General features: G+C 42.9%; 1 protein-coding gene across 1 annotated transcript; it reads left to right on the top strand.

Moving 5' to 3' along the window:
- The first annotated feature begins 1335 nt into the window (after positions 1-1335).
- Positions 1336-13925, top strand: ARPC3 (actin related protein 2/3 complex subunit 3). Its single transcript, XM_047761299.1, has 7 exons — positions 1336-1457; positions 4683-4782; positions 8534-8610; positions 10863-10931; positions 12433-12559; positions 13058-13152; positions 13623-13925. The coding sequence occupies exons 1-7, from the start codon at positions 1452-1454 to the stop codon at positions 13683-13685; spliced, it is 537 nt and encodes a 178-aa protein (XP_047617255.1). The 5' UTR covers positions 1336-1451; the 3' UTR covers positions 13686-13925.
- Positions 13926-14795: the final 870 nt, after the last annotated feature.

The following is a 14795-nucleotide window of genomic DNA, read 5'->3' as shown; positions in this document are numbered from 1 at the left end:
TGGGAACATAGGACAAAGTAATCCAGTCTGAGAGACTGCCAGAAGAAGTGGCCGGAAGCAAAAATGAACTTGGCTTTTCACGTGAGATGCTTTCTTTTCTAGTAATGGGTTAAAGATAACTTTAAAAAATCCTGGGATTCCCGTTGTGGCTCAGTGGTTAATGAACCCAACTAGTATCCATGAGGACTTGGGTTCGATCCCTGCTCTTGCTCAGTAGGTTAAGGATCTGGCGTTGCCATAGGCTATGATGTAGGTCGCAGACGCAACTCAGATCCTATGTTACTGTGGCTTTGGTGCAGGCCAGCAGCTGCAGCCCAGATTCAACCCCTAGCCTGGGAACTTCCATATGCCATGGGTTCAGACCTAAAAAGACAAAAATCCTGAACTTGTAGTATGTTCCAGGCCTGTGAATTCTAAGCACTTTACATGCAATTCATTTCAGCCTCACAAAACTTAGGTGAGTACTGTTACCTCCATTTTCAAGTGAGGAAACTGAGGCACAGAGAGGTTAACTCTCCCAGTTACACAGCCAACAAATGTTGAAGCTGGGATTCAAACCCATAGTCCATTTTCTCAACTATTACACAGAGATTTGCAGTAAGTACACAAGAGTGTACTTTCTCCCTTTTTTTGAATCAATGGATTGAAGAGTTCCCTTGGGCACAGCAGGTTAAGGATACTACCTTGTCATTGCAGCAACTCAGGTCACTGCTGTGGCTGCAGGTGTTTTTGTTTTTCTGTCTTTTCTAGGGCCACACCTGCAGCTATAGAGGTCCCCAGCCTAGGGGTCTAATCGGAGCTGTAGTTTCTGGCCTATGCCAGAGCCACAGCAATGTGGGATCCCAGCCATGTCTGCCACCTACACCTCAGCTCACAGCAATGCCTGCCTGGATCCTTAACCCACTGAGCGAGGGCAGGGATCGAACCCTCAACCTCCTGGTTCCTAGTCGGATTCGTTAACCACTGAGCCACGACAGCAACTCCTGTGGCTGGAGTTTTAACCCCTGGCCTGGGTGTGGCAAAAAATTAAAAATTTTTAAAAGAATCATAAGAACTATGGGGGAAAAAAGGAAAGAGGAGTGGCATGGGACTGAATTTAAAATAGTGTGACCCAAGGAATGCTTCACTGAAAAGATGATCTTTAAGGAAAAACAAATTTGGTGATTGATCACTAGGATTCCATAACCCCCAAATCCATCTCCATTTCGCACGAAGCTCACGCATGCGCTACACTCAGAGCCCCTGCCTAGGGCTCGAGCGCCCCCTGGCTGCCCTTCGGATCCGCGCAGTCGGAGCAGCTTGCCGCAGTCAGTACGGCCGGAAGCGCGGTCTGCTGCTCTGGCCCTCCCCTTCCGCCTCACTTCCGACTATCCCGCCTGGGCCGCCAGACCGGAAGCACAGCCCTCCAACCCGATCCTTCTCGTCGGGGTTGAAAACCGGGCGACTCCAAGATGCCGGTAAAGGGGCCGAGCTGGGGGTGTCGGAGGTGGCGGGGATTTGGGAAAGTGGCGAGAAATAGTGTGTGCGCTGAGAAAAGCGGGCCGAAGAGGGCGGAGAGAAAGCAGGGGCCTGAGAAAGCTAGAGGAGGGAGGAGGGGGCTGGCCCTTGTAGGATCAGGGCTCCGCGGGAGTGTCGGCTGGCCGTGGGGCACTGGGGCGCAGCAGAGTGGGCCAGCGCCTCAGGGCGTATTGGGGAGACTGCCTTAGCCCTTCTGCTCTCTCCAATCTCGACCCCTTTTCTTGCCCTTTCTGCACCCCTCAACTCCAGCAGGGTTCCCAAAGCCTCACAGAGCAAACGAAGCCAAAGGCTGACCTTTTTATTTTTCATATCTCAGATCTAGATACCGGCTTCTCCTTTTTTCTCTGCCGGCCCACTTCCTCCTCCGCCCTGGGGGCGGTTCCCTTCCCCTGCTTGTCATCTGTCAGACCCCACTTCCTGGATTCCTCCCCAGTCGCCCTCCAGTGGCGGCCACCCCTGAGCCACTGGGTTTAGGGCCCTCAGAGCAGTTGGAAGGTCTATGCCTGGTTTCGAAACGTTTCTGTTTTTTGGTTTCATGTGCATCAGAGTAGGAGTAAAAATTGATGGTTTGATTGCTCTTAAATTTCGTAATTTTTTTTTTTTTTTTTTGCTATTTCTTGGGCCGCTCCTGCGGCATATGGAGGTTCCCAGGCTAGGGGTCCAATCGGAGCTGTAGCCGCCGGCCTACGCCAGAGCCACAGAAACGCAGGATCCGAGCCGTGTCTGCAGCCTACACCACAGCTCACGGCAATGCCGGATCGTTAACCCACTGAGCAAGGGCAGGGACCGAACCCGCAACCTCATGGTTCCTAGTCGGATTCGTTAACCACTGCGCCACGACGGGAACTCCAAATTTCGTAATTTAAAGCCCATCTGTGGGGTAGATTTATCACCATCATGGTCTCCAGTTTGCAGATGAGGAAAAAGGAGGTTATTATTCATACAACAAACGTTAGTGAGCACCTGCTGCATACCAAGCACTGTACCACAGTGAATAAGGCCAACAAATCCCAATTCTTTTTTTTTTTTTTTGTCTTTGTTTTAGGGCATATGGAAGTTACCAGGCTAGGGGTTGAATCCAAGCTACAGCTGCTGGCCTGTACCACAGCCACAGCAACTCCAGATCCGAGCCATGTCTGTAACCTACACCACACCTCATGGGAAGGGATCAAATCCACATCCTCATGGATACTAGCCGGGCTCATTACTGCTGAGCCATAGTGGGAACTTCCAACAAATCCCTATTTTTTTTTTTTTGTCTTTTTGCCATTTCTTGGGCCGCTCCCGCGGCATATGGAGGTTCCCAGGCTAGGGGTCGAATCGGAGCTGTAGCTGCCAGCCTACGCCAGAGCCACAGCAAAGCTGGATCCGAGCCGGGTCTGCAACCTACACCACAGCTCACAGCAACGCCGGAACGTTAACCCACTGAGCAAGGGCAGGGATCGAACCCGCAGCTTCATGGTTCCTAGTCGGATTCATTAACCACTGCAACAAATCCCTATTCTTAAGGAGCATGCATTTTAATGGGGAGAAGGACAATAAGCATATAAATGTAAATAAAATAAGGGAGATTATTTCAGGTAGTGACAAATGCTATGAAGGAAATAGATGGGTAACAAGACAGTTACACATTTTATGAATTCCAGACTCCCATTTGACTCCATATGTGTGCCAGGCAGGCCCTGAGCTACACACTTTATATGAATTATCCCATTTAATTTTCACAGTGACTATGAAGTAGATATATTATTGTTTTCTCATTTCGCAGAAGAGGAATCTGAGGCTCAGAGAAGTTCAGTAACTAGCCTCAAATTGCACACTAGTAAATCTTGATAAAGCCAGATTTTTTTTTTTTTTTTGGTCTTTTTGCTATTTCTTGGGCCACTCCCGCGGCATATGGAGGTTCCCAGGCTAGGGGTCCAATCGGAGCTGTAGCCACCGGCCTATGCCAGAGCCACAGCAACGTGGGATCCGAGCCGCATCTGCAACCTACACCACAGCTCACGGCAACACCAGATCGTTAACCCACTGAGCAAGGGCAGGGACCGAACCCGCAACCTCGTGATTCGTTAACCACTGAGCCACGACGGGAACTCCGATAAAGCCAGATTTTAAGCCAGAACTCTAAATCCATGTGCACATAGAGCACCCTGAACTTCCTCTTTGATCACTTATGTAATGGTCTTCTCCATTTGCCTGGAAGTTCTTCAAAGACAGAGCCCTTTCTGATCTTGCATGCCATTATATCAGCATACCTTGCACACAGAAGGTGCTTAGTAATCGTTTGGTGAATGAATGAGTAAATGTCTCAAAAAACTAGACATCTGGGAGTTCCCTACTGGCTCAGCAGGTTGAGGATCCAGCGTTGTCACTGCTGTCCTCAGCCCAGACATCTTGCAAAAAGCAGAACTAGGAATCTGTAAGTACTCTACCAGTTTCTATTGTGATGTCACTGAACATGGAGTTGAAAGAGATGCCTCATACCATAGTGTTTCCACCATAATGATTCAGAAGATGTAAATAACCTCATGACAACAGTAAAATAATTTTTTAAAATAGGAACTAATGGAAGTTCCCATTGTGGTTCAGCAGTAACAAACCCGACTAGTATTCATGAGGATGCAGGTTCTATCCTTGGCCCTGTTCAGTGGGTTAAGGATCTAGCATTGCCATGAGCTGCAGTGTAGGTCACAGACATGACTTGGATCCCACGTTGCTGTGTCTGTGGTATAGGCCGGTGACTACAGCTCAATTCGACCCCTAGCCTGGAAACTTCCATTGGCTGTGGATGCAGCCCTAAAAAGTAAAATAAAATAGGAAGCAATGAATTGTGAGACTCATCACCCTTGTTTTTAATGTAATGTATTTAATTGCAAAACTATATAATTAAATTTAACAATGGCTGTTTTCAACAACCAGATTGCCTCACATTTTCTCAAAATTCCTCAAAATTTAAAAAATTTTTTTAGTTTTATTGAAGTATGGTTAATTTACAAATTTGTGATAATTTCAAAATTCCTCAAAATTTAATAGTCAGTTTTCATGAGCCAGTTAATCTGGGGTGGATTACTCTTTTTTTTACCCCTTGGGGAAGTGTACTTGACAGCCCCGCTGACATTTGCTCTCTTTCTCCTTTTGTATTCTCACCTGGCTTGTCACTACAGGCTTATCACTCTTCCCTCATGGACCCCGACACCAAACTCATTGGAAACATGGCATTGCTGCCTATCAGGAGTCAGTTCAAAGGACCTGCCCCTAGAGAAAGTAAGTCAAAAACCCTTTACCATTATTTTCAGATTTTGGTATGAAATACCTACTAACCCTATGACGTTATCAAATCAGGGAAATTATGTCTAAGGTTTCTCTTGTATTTTCTATTTGCTTGTGGATATTGTGCTCTAGACCTTTTAAGATCATGGGTATATGGGAGTTCCCTTCTGGATCAGTGGTAATGAACCCAACTAGGATGCATGAGGATGCAGGTTCAATCCCTGGCCAGCATCTGCAGCTCTGATTAGACCCTCTAGGGCCACAGGTGTGCTCCTAAAAATAAATAAATAAATACATTAAAAGTTCATGGGTATATGTTGTATTCAATAAGAAACTGTAATATTGTTGCCAGTTTCTGCAGGATATTTTGTTGAGAGTAAAGAGAAAATGTACTTAATTCCCACCACTCTTCTTTTTTGTTGTTTTTTGTTTTGTTGTGGGTTTTTTTTTTTTTTTTCTTTTTAGAGCCATATCTGTGGCACATGGAGGTTCCCAGGCAGGGGTTGAATTGGAGCTGTAGCTGCTGGCCTACGCTACAGCCACAGCAATGCCAGATCCGAGCCATGTCTGCGACCTACACCACAGTTCATGGCAATGCCAGATCCTTAACCTACTGAGCGAGGCCAGGGATCAAACCTGCATCCTCATGGATGCCAGTGAGATTTCTTTCCACTGAGCCATGACGGGAACTCCTCACTACTCTTTCTATCATCCCTGTCAATTCTTATGAACTAGTCTAATGCTGCTACTTCTATTAAACGCCATTTTCTCATTCTTTCTTTGTCATCAAGCTGGAAAAACACGAAACATATTTTAATCTCTTCCTTATCTACATCTACTTCCTTCAGCTATTCTTCATTTCTTCTCTTTTTCTGAATTTGATATCTTTGCTTTCTTTCTTGGTACTCTTTTTTTTGGGGGGGGGGGAACCATTTTTTACTGTTCAGAAAGCTCCATTCCTTTCAGATACTGAAACTCTTCTGACACATTCTGAGGTGTTCTGCCAACAGTGTAATTTGTGTTATATTAGACACGGTTTCCCTGCTCCCAGAAAAGGTCTGTGCTGAGTTCCATTCATGGTTTCTAAGAGTGTGGTCTGAGTTACCAACCTTGTCCTGACCCATTTCAATTCCTCTGCCAGACTATTTGACTTAACTTCTTAATTTAATTTTGTTTTCAACACCAGTTGAAAGCTCAGTAAACTTAATAAATTTGATGAGTCACCACAGTCTTTACTTGATTCTGAGATGGAAAAAAACAGACCAAAAAGAGGAAAAATAATGTAAAAGAATTATAGTGCAATGTTGGCTCAGCTCTCTTTTCAGATTGTTGAAATACCCTAGAGTAGGAATTACAGCTGTGGTGCAAGAGGATCGGCAGCATCTCTGCAGTGCCAGGACACAGGTTCGATCACTGGTCTGGCACATGGGTTAAGATCGGCATTGCCAAAGCCATGGCATAGGTCACAACAGTGGCTCGGATCTGATTCCCTGGCCCAGGAACTCTGTATGTCATAGAGCAGCCAAAAAAAGAAAACAAAATTAAAAAGCCATAGAGTATATCAGAAGATGCAATTGATCAAGGATGGAATAAATCTAATTACCACCTTTACAATTCTTGGGCCCTTGAGGCAGAATGGGATGCCAAGAGAACAGAATTTTATGGTTTCTATAGATGAGGATTGGCCTGTTACTCTTTCCCAGGAAGCGGGATTAGAACTGAATTGGAATAATGGACAAGTACAAGCCCATGCTACAGGCTAAGTAACTGTTAGCATTAATCACATTATTTACATCCAACAGATATCTTTGGAATACTCGTTCATATGCCAGAAGAAGAAACATTCTTCTGGGTTCTGAATCCTATAGTCTAGTCTTTTCTTCCACCCTCACAAAGTGACATTTAGAACTAGTTGGTTTTTGTAAGCACTGTTGAATCATCATCCGAGGAAATTTGTTTTTGCAGATGAGACAGTAGATTACAGGGAACACAAGTCTAGAGTTGTAATTGTGGGGAAATTCTTCAGCAGGGGAATGAGCAGAGATAAAGACAACTGGTTTACAGAGTACCAGAGCTTCAGAATTGCTTTGCATCTCAGCTGGGTGAGAGGGATAGCAGTCAGGCCAGAAATGTAATAACCATTTCTGCATTGCTGAAACCAGCTGCTGGATATCAAGACCCTGGGATTTTGACCTTTAAAAAAAAAAAGAAAAAGAAAACCCAAAAAAGGCCAGAGAAATTATGTAATGAGACCTGTCTTTGTCACAACAGTACTTTTGGCTTTTTTCAGTCTCTAGCCATCCAGAGCAGCTTGTACAAATGTATTTAAAGTCACAATTTTCATAAAAAGAAAGATGTGTCTGTGAATCCCAGTGTGTTCCTAAATGATGGTTGAGAGTTTTTTTCCTGAAAACTGGGTCATGTAAATGCAAATAGTTATATTGAATACCCTTTTTTTAAAAGCATTTTATGGAATTCCCTGGTGGCTCAGTGGGTTAAGGATCCGACATTGTCATTACTATGGCTAACGTCACTGCTTTGGTGTGGGTTCGATCCCTGGCCTGGGAACTTCCACATGCTGCAGGCACTGCCAAGCAAACAAAACAAACAAACAAAAGAAGAGTATTTTATTAAAGTTAGACTGTCAGAGTTCCTGTCGTGGCGCAGTGGTTAACGAATCCGACTAGGAACCATGAGGTTGTGGGTTCGATTCCTGGCCTTGCTCAGTGGGCAAAGGATCTGGCATTGCCGTGAGCTGTGGTGTAGATTGCAGATATGGCTCGGATCCTGCGTGGCTGTGCCTGTGGCATAGGCTGGTAGCTACAGCTCCGATTAGACCCCTAGCCTGGGAACCTCCATATGCCGCAGGAGTGGCCCTAGAAAAGACAAAAAAGTAAATAAATAAATAAAGTTAGACTGTGTCTCACTGTTTTTTGTTTTGTTTTTTTTTTAATGGCCACACCCTTGACATATGGAAGTTCCCGAGCCAGGGATAGAATCCAAGCCACAGCTTTGGCAACACCAGATCCTTTAACCTACTGTGCTGGGCTGGGGATCAAATCCTCACCTCCATAGTGACCCAAGCCACTGCAATTGGATTCTTAACCCACTGTGCCACAGCAGGAACTCCTCACTCTGTTTTTATAAATGCATTGAGAGATGTCTGGAGTGATACTTACCCAGTGTTGATAGTAGCTATTTCTGGGTAATGAGATTGATGTGACAATTAAGTTTTTTCTCTATTAATTTCTCTAGTGAACGTATGTCATTTTTATAAAAACAAGAAAGCTATAAGAATAAATCATGTACTTATTTCTCTAGAAATTATTTCTAAAGACTTTATATTTCAGGAGTTCCCGTCGTGGCGCAGTGGTTAACGAATCCGACTAGGAACCATGAGGTTGCGGGTTTGGTCCCTGCCCTTGCTCAGTGAGCTGTGGTGTAGGTTGCAGACGCGGCTCGGATCCTGCGATGCTGTGGCTCTGGCTGGCTCTGGCGTAGGCCGGTGTCTACAGCTCCGATTAGACCCCTAGCCTGGGAACCTCCGTATGCCGCGGAAGCGGCCCAAAGAAATAGCAAAAAGACAAAAAAAAAAAAAGACTTTATATTTCAGTAGCCTCATTTTATTCAATTCCAAAACCCTTGACCGTTGAGCTTGGATATTTTTTTCCTTAAAGCTTTTTTAGATGTTACCTTTTACATTTGGCTAATGTTCTCTGCCTTCCTCCCCTTGTGTCTTGCTTAGCAAAAGATACAGATATTGTGGATGAAGCTATCTATTACTTCAAGGCCAATGTCTTCTTCAAAAACTATGAAATTAAGGTAAATTACAGAACTCTTGCTATTTTAGATTTTTGATGGGGATAGTATCTACCTGGCAGTCAAGATTGATCTGAGGAATAAATGAAATGAGATTGCATGAATATAAAAATCCAGGAATTCCCATTGTGGTGCAGAGGAAACCAGTCTGACTAGGAACCACAAGGTTGTGGGTCTGATTCCTGGCCTTACTCAGTGGGTTGAGCATCCAACGTTGCCTTGAGCTATGGTGTAGGTTGCAGACATGGCTTAGATCCTGCGTTGCTGTGGCATAGGCTGGTGGCTGTAGCTCCAGTTTGACCCCTAGCCTGGGAACCTCCATATGTTGTGGGTGTGGCCCCTAAAAAGCAAAAAAATGAAAAAAAAAAGATAAAGATAAAAATCCAGTGTCTCATTCTTTATGAATATTAGTTCCTCATTTTTCCTCCAGTCTACACCATGGGTTGGCAAAGCCAAATCTGGTCCTCCTTTTTGTAAATAAAGTTTTATTGGAACATAGCAATACACATTTATTTATATATCATCTGTGGCTGCTTTCAGACCACAACAGCTGATTAGAGTAATTGTGACAAAGACTATGGCCCACAAAGAATAAAATACTTAACTGTTTGGTCCTAAACAGAGGAAATTCGCCAACCTATGATCTAGATGCTTTATATTTAGTCAACAATAATAAAGTGCCTACTGTGTGCCAGTCCAAAACCCAAAAATTCTACATGCTGTGTTTTTGGGGTTTTTTTATATATATACTACTGTGTCCTGGACCTAAGATAGAGAAATAAAGAAACTTCAGTGGTTTGGGCTCTTCCCTCAGTCACCCTTTCTTCCCTTCTGCTCTTAGTTTTTGTGAGCTGGCAGGGAAGGCAGAAGGGAGGTGGCAAAAGAGGAATGGGGGAAATGGAAAAGGGAAGTTCTCTGAGCTTCTGCTATGAGCAAGTTACAAGGAATGTCAATAAATCTTCTTGATAGTGTTCTAGAATATGGAACTTCAACTCCTTGCCAAACTTTGATCTCTTGGAGTCAAACAGGGTGTAAACGCTTTATTTGTAGATTCTCAGTCTATAAACTGTAGTCTAAACATTCTGTGGAACTATATCTAGTCACTTAGGAACTCTGTCTAGTCACTTACGATGGAACATGAGAATGTGAGAAGAAAGAATGTATACATGTATGTGTAACTGGGTCACCTTGCTGTACAGTAGAAAATTGACAGAATACTGTAAACCAGCTACAATGGAAAAAATAAAAATCATTATAAAAAAATAAAAATTGATCATGTAAAAAGATCTTTTTAAATTATATGGGTAGAAAAAAAATTTTTTAAATAAACATTCTGTGATGCTATGGATGTTTCTATATCTAGTGTATGGTCTTAAGTGTTGTGTTTATAGTTATAATTCTGCCACATTTCATTCTTGATGAAATAGCGTATGATCTTAAAAATAGGGAGATATGTCATTTATTCCTTTAAAACTATAAATCTGTATAAAATTTGACCCGAAGTACATGCCACATTTAACATCCATTTGTCTTCACAGCATTTTCCTTTGGGTTAGGTCAAGGGTTGGGCATATGGAGCTCTTCAGGAACAAGTCACTTGTGAAATCATTGCTTCCTCCTTTAGAGTCATGAATGTTTCTGTTCTCAGCAGTGATCCTGAAGTGAAGGAATTTTTAGAAATGAGCCAGCTGTGTGGTTCGCCTCAGGTTTTCCACGTGGCTTTGTTAACTCTCCTTCCAACACAGACAGAGGAGCTGTTGGAGCTGAGGGAAACAGGAGCAGCCACATAGCTCAGGGTGCCACTGCAGTGTCTGCAGAAGCGGACAGAAAGAGGGCTTTAAGATTGCATTTGAGAATGGGAATTGTTGAAGCTGTGGTAACTATGCTTTTGCATTTTTCAGTTGATAAATCAAGACAAAGATTGGAGTTCCCTTCGTGGTTCAGTGATTAACGAATCCAACTAGGAACCGGGCGGGTTCGATCCCTGGCCTTGCTCAGTGGGTTAAGGATCCGGCGTTGCCGTGAGCTGTGGTGTGGGTCACAGACGCGACTCGGATCTGCCGTTGCTGTAGCTCTGGCATAGGCCAGCAGCTACAGCTCCAATTAGACCCCTAGCCTGGGAACCACCATCTGCTGCGGGAGCAGCCCTAGAAAAAAAGACAAAAAAAAAGAAAAGAAAAAGGCAAATATTCAATTCATTTATTGCTCATACATTTTAATCAGGACTGTTTTTAAGTTTTATTTTCCTCCCATAGAATGAAGCTGATAGGACCTTGATATATATAACTCTCTACATTTCTGAGTGTCTAAAGAAACTCCAAAAGGTAATTCAACTTGGATGATCGTCTGTCGGAAAAACAAATTAATGGGTATTTAGACTTAATGAGACTTTAATGACAAGTAGAAAATATTTCTTCTGACTTAAACGTAGACCTTGAGAGGAAAATCTGTAGATCTTTAGACTTACAGTGTAGATGACTAAGAAAAAGATAAGATAGTGGGGTTTTAAGGCTTTGTGTATGTTTTTCCAAGACAGAGATCCTGACCAAAAAATTCCCTTTAGGAGTTCCCTGCTAGCCTAGTGATTAAGGATTTGGCATTGTCGCTGCAGTGCATGTTCAATCCCTGGCCCAGGAACTTCCAAAGGTGTAGCCAAAGAAAAAAGAAAGAAGAGAGAGAGAAAGAGGGTAGGAGGGAGGGAAGGAGGAAGGCAGGAAAGAAGGAAGGGAGGGAGGAAGGAAAAGAAGGAAGAAAGAGGGGTTCCGGTTGTAGCAGAGTGGAAATGAATCCGACTGGTATCCGTAGGATTCGAGTTCGATCCCTGGCCTCGCTCAGTTGTTCAGGGATCCGGCATTGCCATGAGCTGTAGTGTAAGCTGGCAGCTACAACTCTGATCCGACCCCTCTCCTGGGAACCTTCATATGCTGCGGGTGTGGGCCTAAAAAGCAGAAAGAAAAAAAGAAAGAAAGAGGAGTTCCTGTCGTGGCTCAGTGGAAATGAATCTGACTAGCATCCATGAGGACGCTCGATCCGGCGTTGCTGTGAGCTGTAGTGTAGGTTGCAGATGCAGCTTGGCTCTGGCGTTGCTGTGCCTGTGGTGTAGCCCAGCAGCTACAGCTCCGATTCGACCCCTAGCCTGGGAACCTCCATCTGCCATGGGTGCAGCCCTGAAAAGACAAAAAAACAAAGACGAACAGACAAAGAAAGAGGGATGGAGGGAGGAAGGAAGGAAAGAAAAAGAATGAATACCATTTTTAAGCCCTTGGCTCAAGGGTTCTTAGCCTGGGGTCCAAGGATAGAATTCAAGGGTTCAGGATCTTGAGTGGGGAAAAGAATACCTCTTTCTTTCACAAACCTCCAACTGAAATTTAGCATTTCCTTTATTCATTAATGTGGGCAGCAACCCATAGTAGTATTAGCTATACTTGGGACTTTCTGCAGCATTTTCGTATTACATGTAGAATTGATATTTTGAAACTTTGTTTACATTCATTACTACTTTAGAATTTAGTTGTTAGGCCCACTGCTGGGTCTTGTTACTTAGTGCATTAATAAAAAGAAGCACATTGTATGACCATGTTAGTAAACTTTTTAATATTGTAGCTATTTTATTTCACTGTAATTGGTTTCTTTTTAGTTCTATTTTATGTTATTAACATAACATAAAATAAAACATTAGTGTGAGAAGGGGGCCACAGGCTTCACCAGATTGCAAAAACTCTCTAAAAACAGAACCCCAGACATAGATACTTAGACTACAGTGAGTATTACTATCTTTTCCCCTTTTGTGTATATAAACTTGGTTTTTGTTTTTGTTTTTTTTAGTGCAATTCTAAAAGCCAAGGCGAGAAGGAAATGTATACATTGGGGATCACTAATTTTCCCATTCCTGGAGAGCCTGGTTTTCCACTTAATGCAATTTATGCCAAACCTGCAAACAAACAGGAAGATGGTAAGAACAACCTTTTGACCTCCCTAAATGGCACAAGAGTTTCTCCACTGGACCTTTACCACCCGCCCCCCTCCTTTTCTTGCCTTGGTTGGTGTACAGATTGAGAGTTGTCATTAGCACATATATTATCTTACTAGTCACTCTCACAAAAGATCCTTGGCATTAAGTATGAAATCTAGGCGTTCCCACTGTAGTACAGTGGGTTAAGGATCCAGTATTACTGCAGCTCTGGCATAGGTTGCTCCAGCTCAGATTCAATCTCTGGCCTTGGGGGCTGCCGTAAAAGAAAAAAAACTTCACAAGTATGATGCGTAGAGAATCTTTTGGACCAAAATACATACAATTATAAAACCATTTGAACTGATGTTTCTAGTTCTTACCATATTTGAGTATATAGAAATGTATTGCCAAGGTTATTGTCCACATTAACAGCCAGCACATTTGCAATGCTTTCTCAAATACATTGTTTTTTATATTTCCACCTGCTCTTGACTTTAGAAGTGATGAGGGCCTATTTACAACAGCTGAGGCAAGAGACTGGACTGAGACTTTGTGAAAAAGTTTTTGACCCTCAGAATGATAAACCCAGCAAGGTAAGTCTCTTTTCTTTACTGATTTAGTTGATGAATCACCTTTTACCCTGTGGCCACTGTTAAACACACTAAGGTCTTTAGTTTTCACATTGCAGTGTTGCTTAACTTTGAGTAAGTGGCTTGTACATAGGAGGAGTTCATTGGATCACACTTAATAGTAAATTACATGCAGTAAAAAATTGTGGTTATATGTTCTCACATCGGGGCATTGTAAACCCATAAAACAGGTTTGTTATGTGAGATAGCTTGAATGTATTGTTTATTTTGTTGTCATAATTTTGAGTGACCTGTGAGTCACTCCAAAAAAAAAAAAAGAAAGAAAGAAAATTTTACATGTGCTCTCGAAAAGTTTATATAAGGGCTGCCAGACCAGTACTATGTTTTGTCACTAAGTACATTCATATTCCGATCTTGAACTTGCATTGTTATTTGACCACCACTGTTCATTCTGCTTTGTCCCCTCTTGTTAGTGGTGGACTTGCTTTGTGAAGAGACAATTCATGAACAAGAGTCTTTCAGGACCTGGACAGTAAAAGGAGCCTTGGGCAGACACTGTCTCCACAGCTGTGGGCAGCATTTTTCAGCAAGATGTACACAGTTCTTTGCCTTCATTTCGTAAAGTTTTATACAGAGAAGAGAAGAGAGCATGTCTTGAAGAGCTCTTTATCAAGAATTTGGGGTGGGGGGCTGGAGAAGAATGGGTTGTTGAGTGATTTGAAATTTTCTGCAGTATTAAGCTGGTGCTTAATAATAAAGAAATTTCTAACACTTCATGTCAGAAAAACTTCATTGCTTTGCTTATATCAGACATAGGCTTTAAAAATTTTTGAGACGGTGGAGTTCCCGTTGTGGCTCAGCAGTAATTTTTAAAGTGTACAGTTTAGGAGTTCCCGTCATGGCGCAGTGGTTAACGAATCCAACTAGGAAACATGAGGTTGCGGGTTCAATCCCTGGCCTCTCTCAGTGGGTTAAGGATCCGGCGTTGGAGTGAGCTGTGGTGTAGGTCACAGATACAGCTCAGATCCTACGTGGCTGTGGCTGTGGCGTAGGCCGGCACTCCAGTTCGACCCCTATCTTGGGAACCTCCATATGCCGTGGGTGTGATCCTAGAAAAGACAAAAAGCCAAAAAAAATTTTTTTAAATAAAGGGTACGGTTTAGTGGTTGTAATAATATGCACAAAGTTCTGTAAACCTCAACACTTGTTTCAGAATATTTTTGCCACCCCAAAAAGGTGTTCCTTTATTCCTTAGTGGTCATTTCCTTCCAACCCTTTCTTCCACTCATCTGCCTTCTATCTCTATGGATTTGCCTGTTCTGGATATTTCACATAAATGGGATCATAAAAAACAATCTTTCCTATATGTTTTTTCACTCAACCTAATGTTTTTGCAATTCATCCATGTTATAACATGTATCAGTGCCTCCTTCCTTTTTCTTCTTTTTTTATTGTGGTAAAATACATACATTTACTGTGTTTTAACTCTTGTTGTTTTTTTTTTCTTTTTTTGTCTTTAGGGCCATTCCAGTGACCTATGAAAGTTCCCTGGCTAGAGGTTGAATCGAAGCTATAGCTGCTGACCTACACCACTACAGCAATGCCAGATCTGAGCTGCATCTGCAACCTACAACACAGCTCACTGC

This window comes from Phacochoerus africanus, chromosome 15 (assembly GCF_016906955.1).
Source record: "Phacochoerus africanus isolate WHEZ1 chromosome 15, ROS_Pafr_v1, whole genome shotgun sequence".
Classification (NCBI taxonomy): domain Eukaryota; kingdom Metazoa; phylum Chordata; class Mammalia; order Artiodactyla; family Suidae; genus Phacochoerus; species Phacochoerus africanus.
The sequence above is the reverse complement of the archived record's forward strand: the minus strand, read 5'-3'. Positions and strand labels throughout refer to the sequence as shown.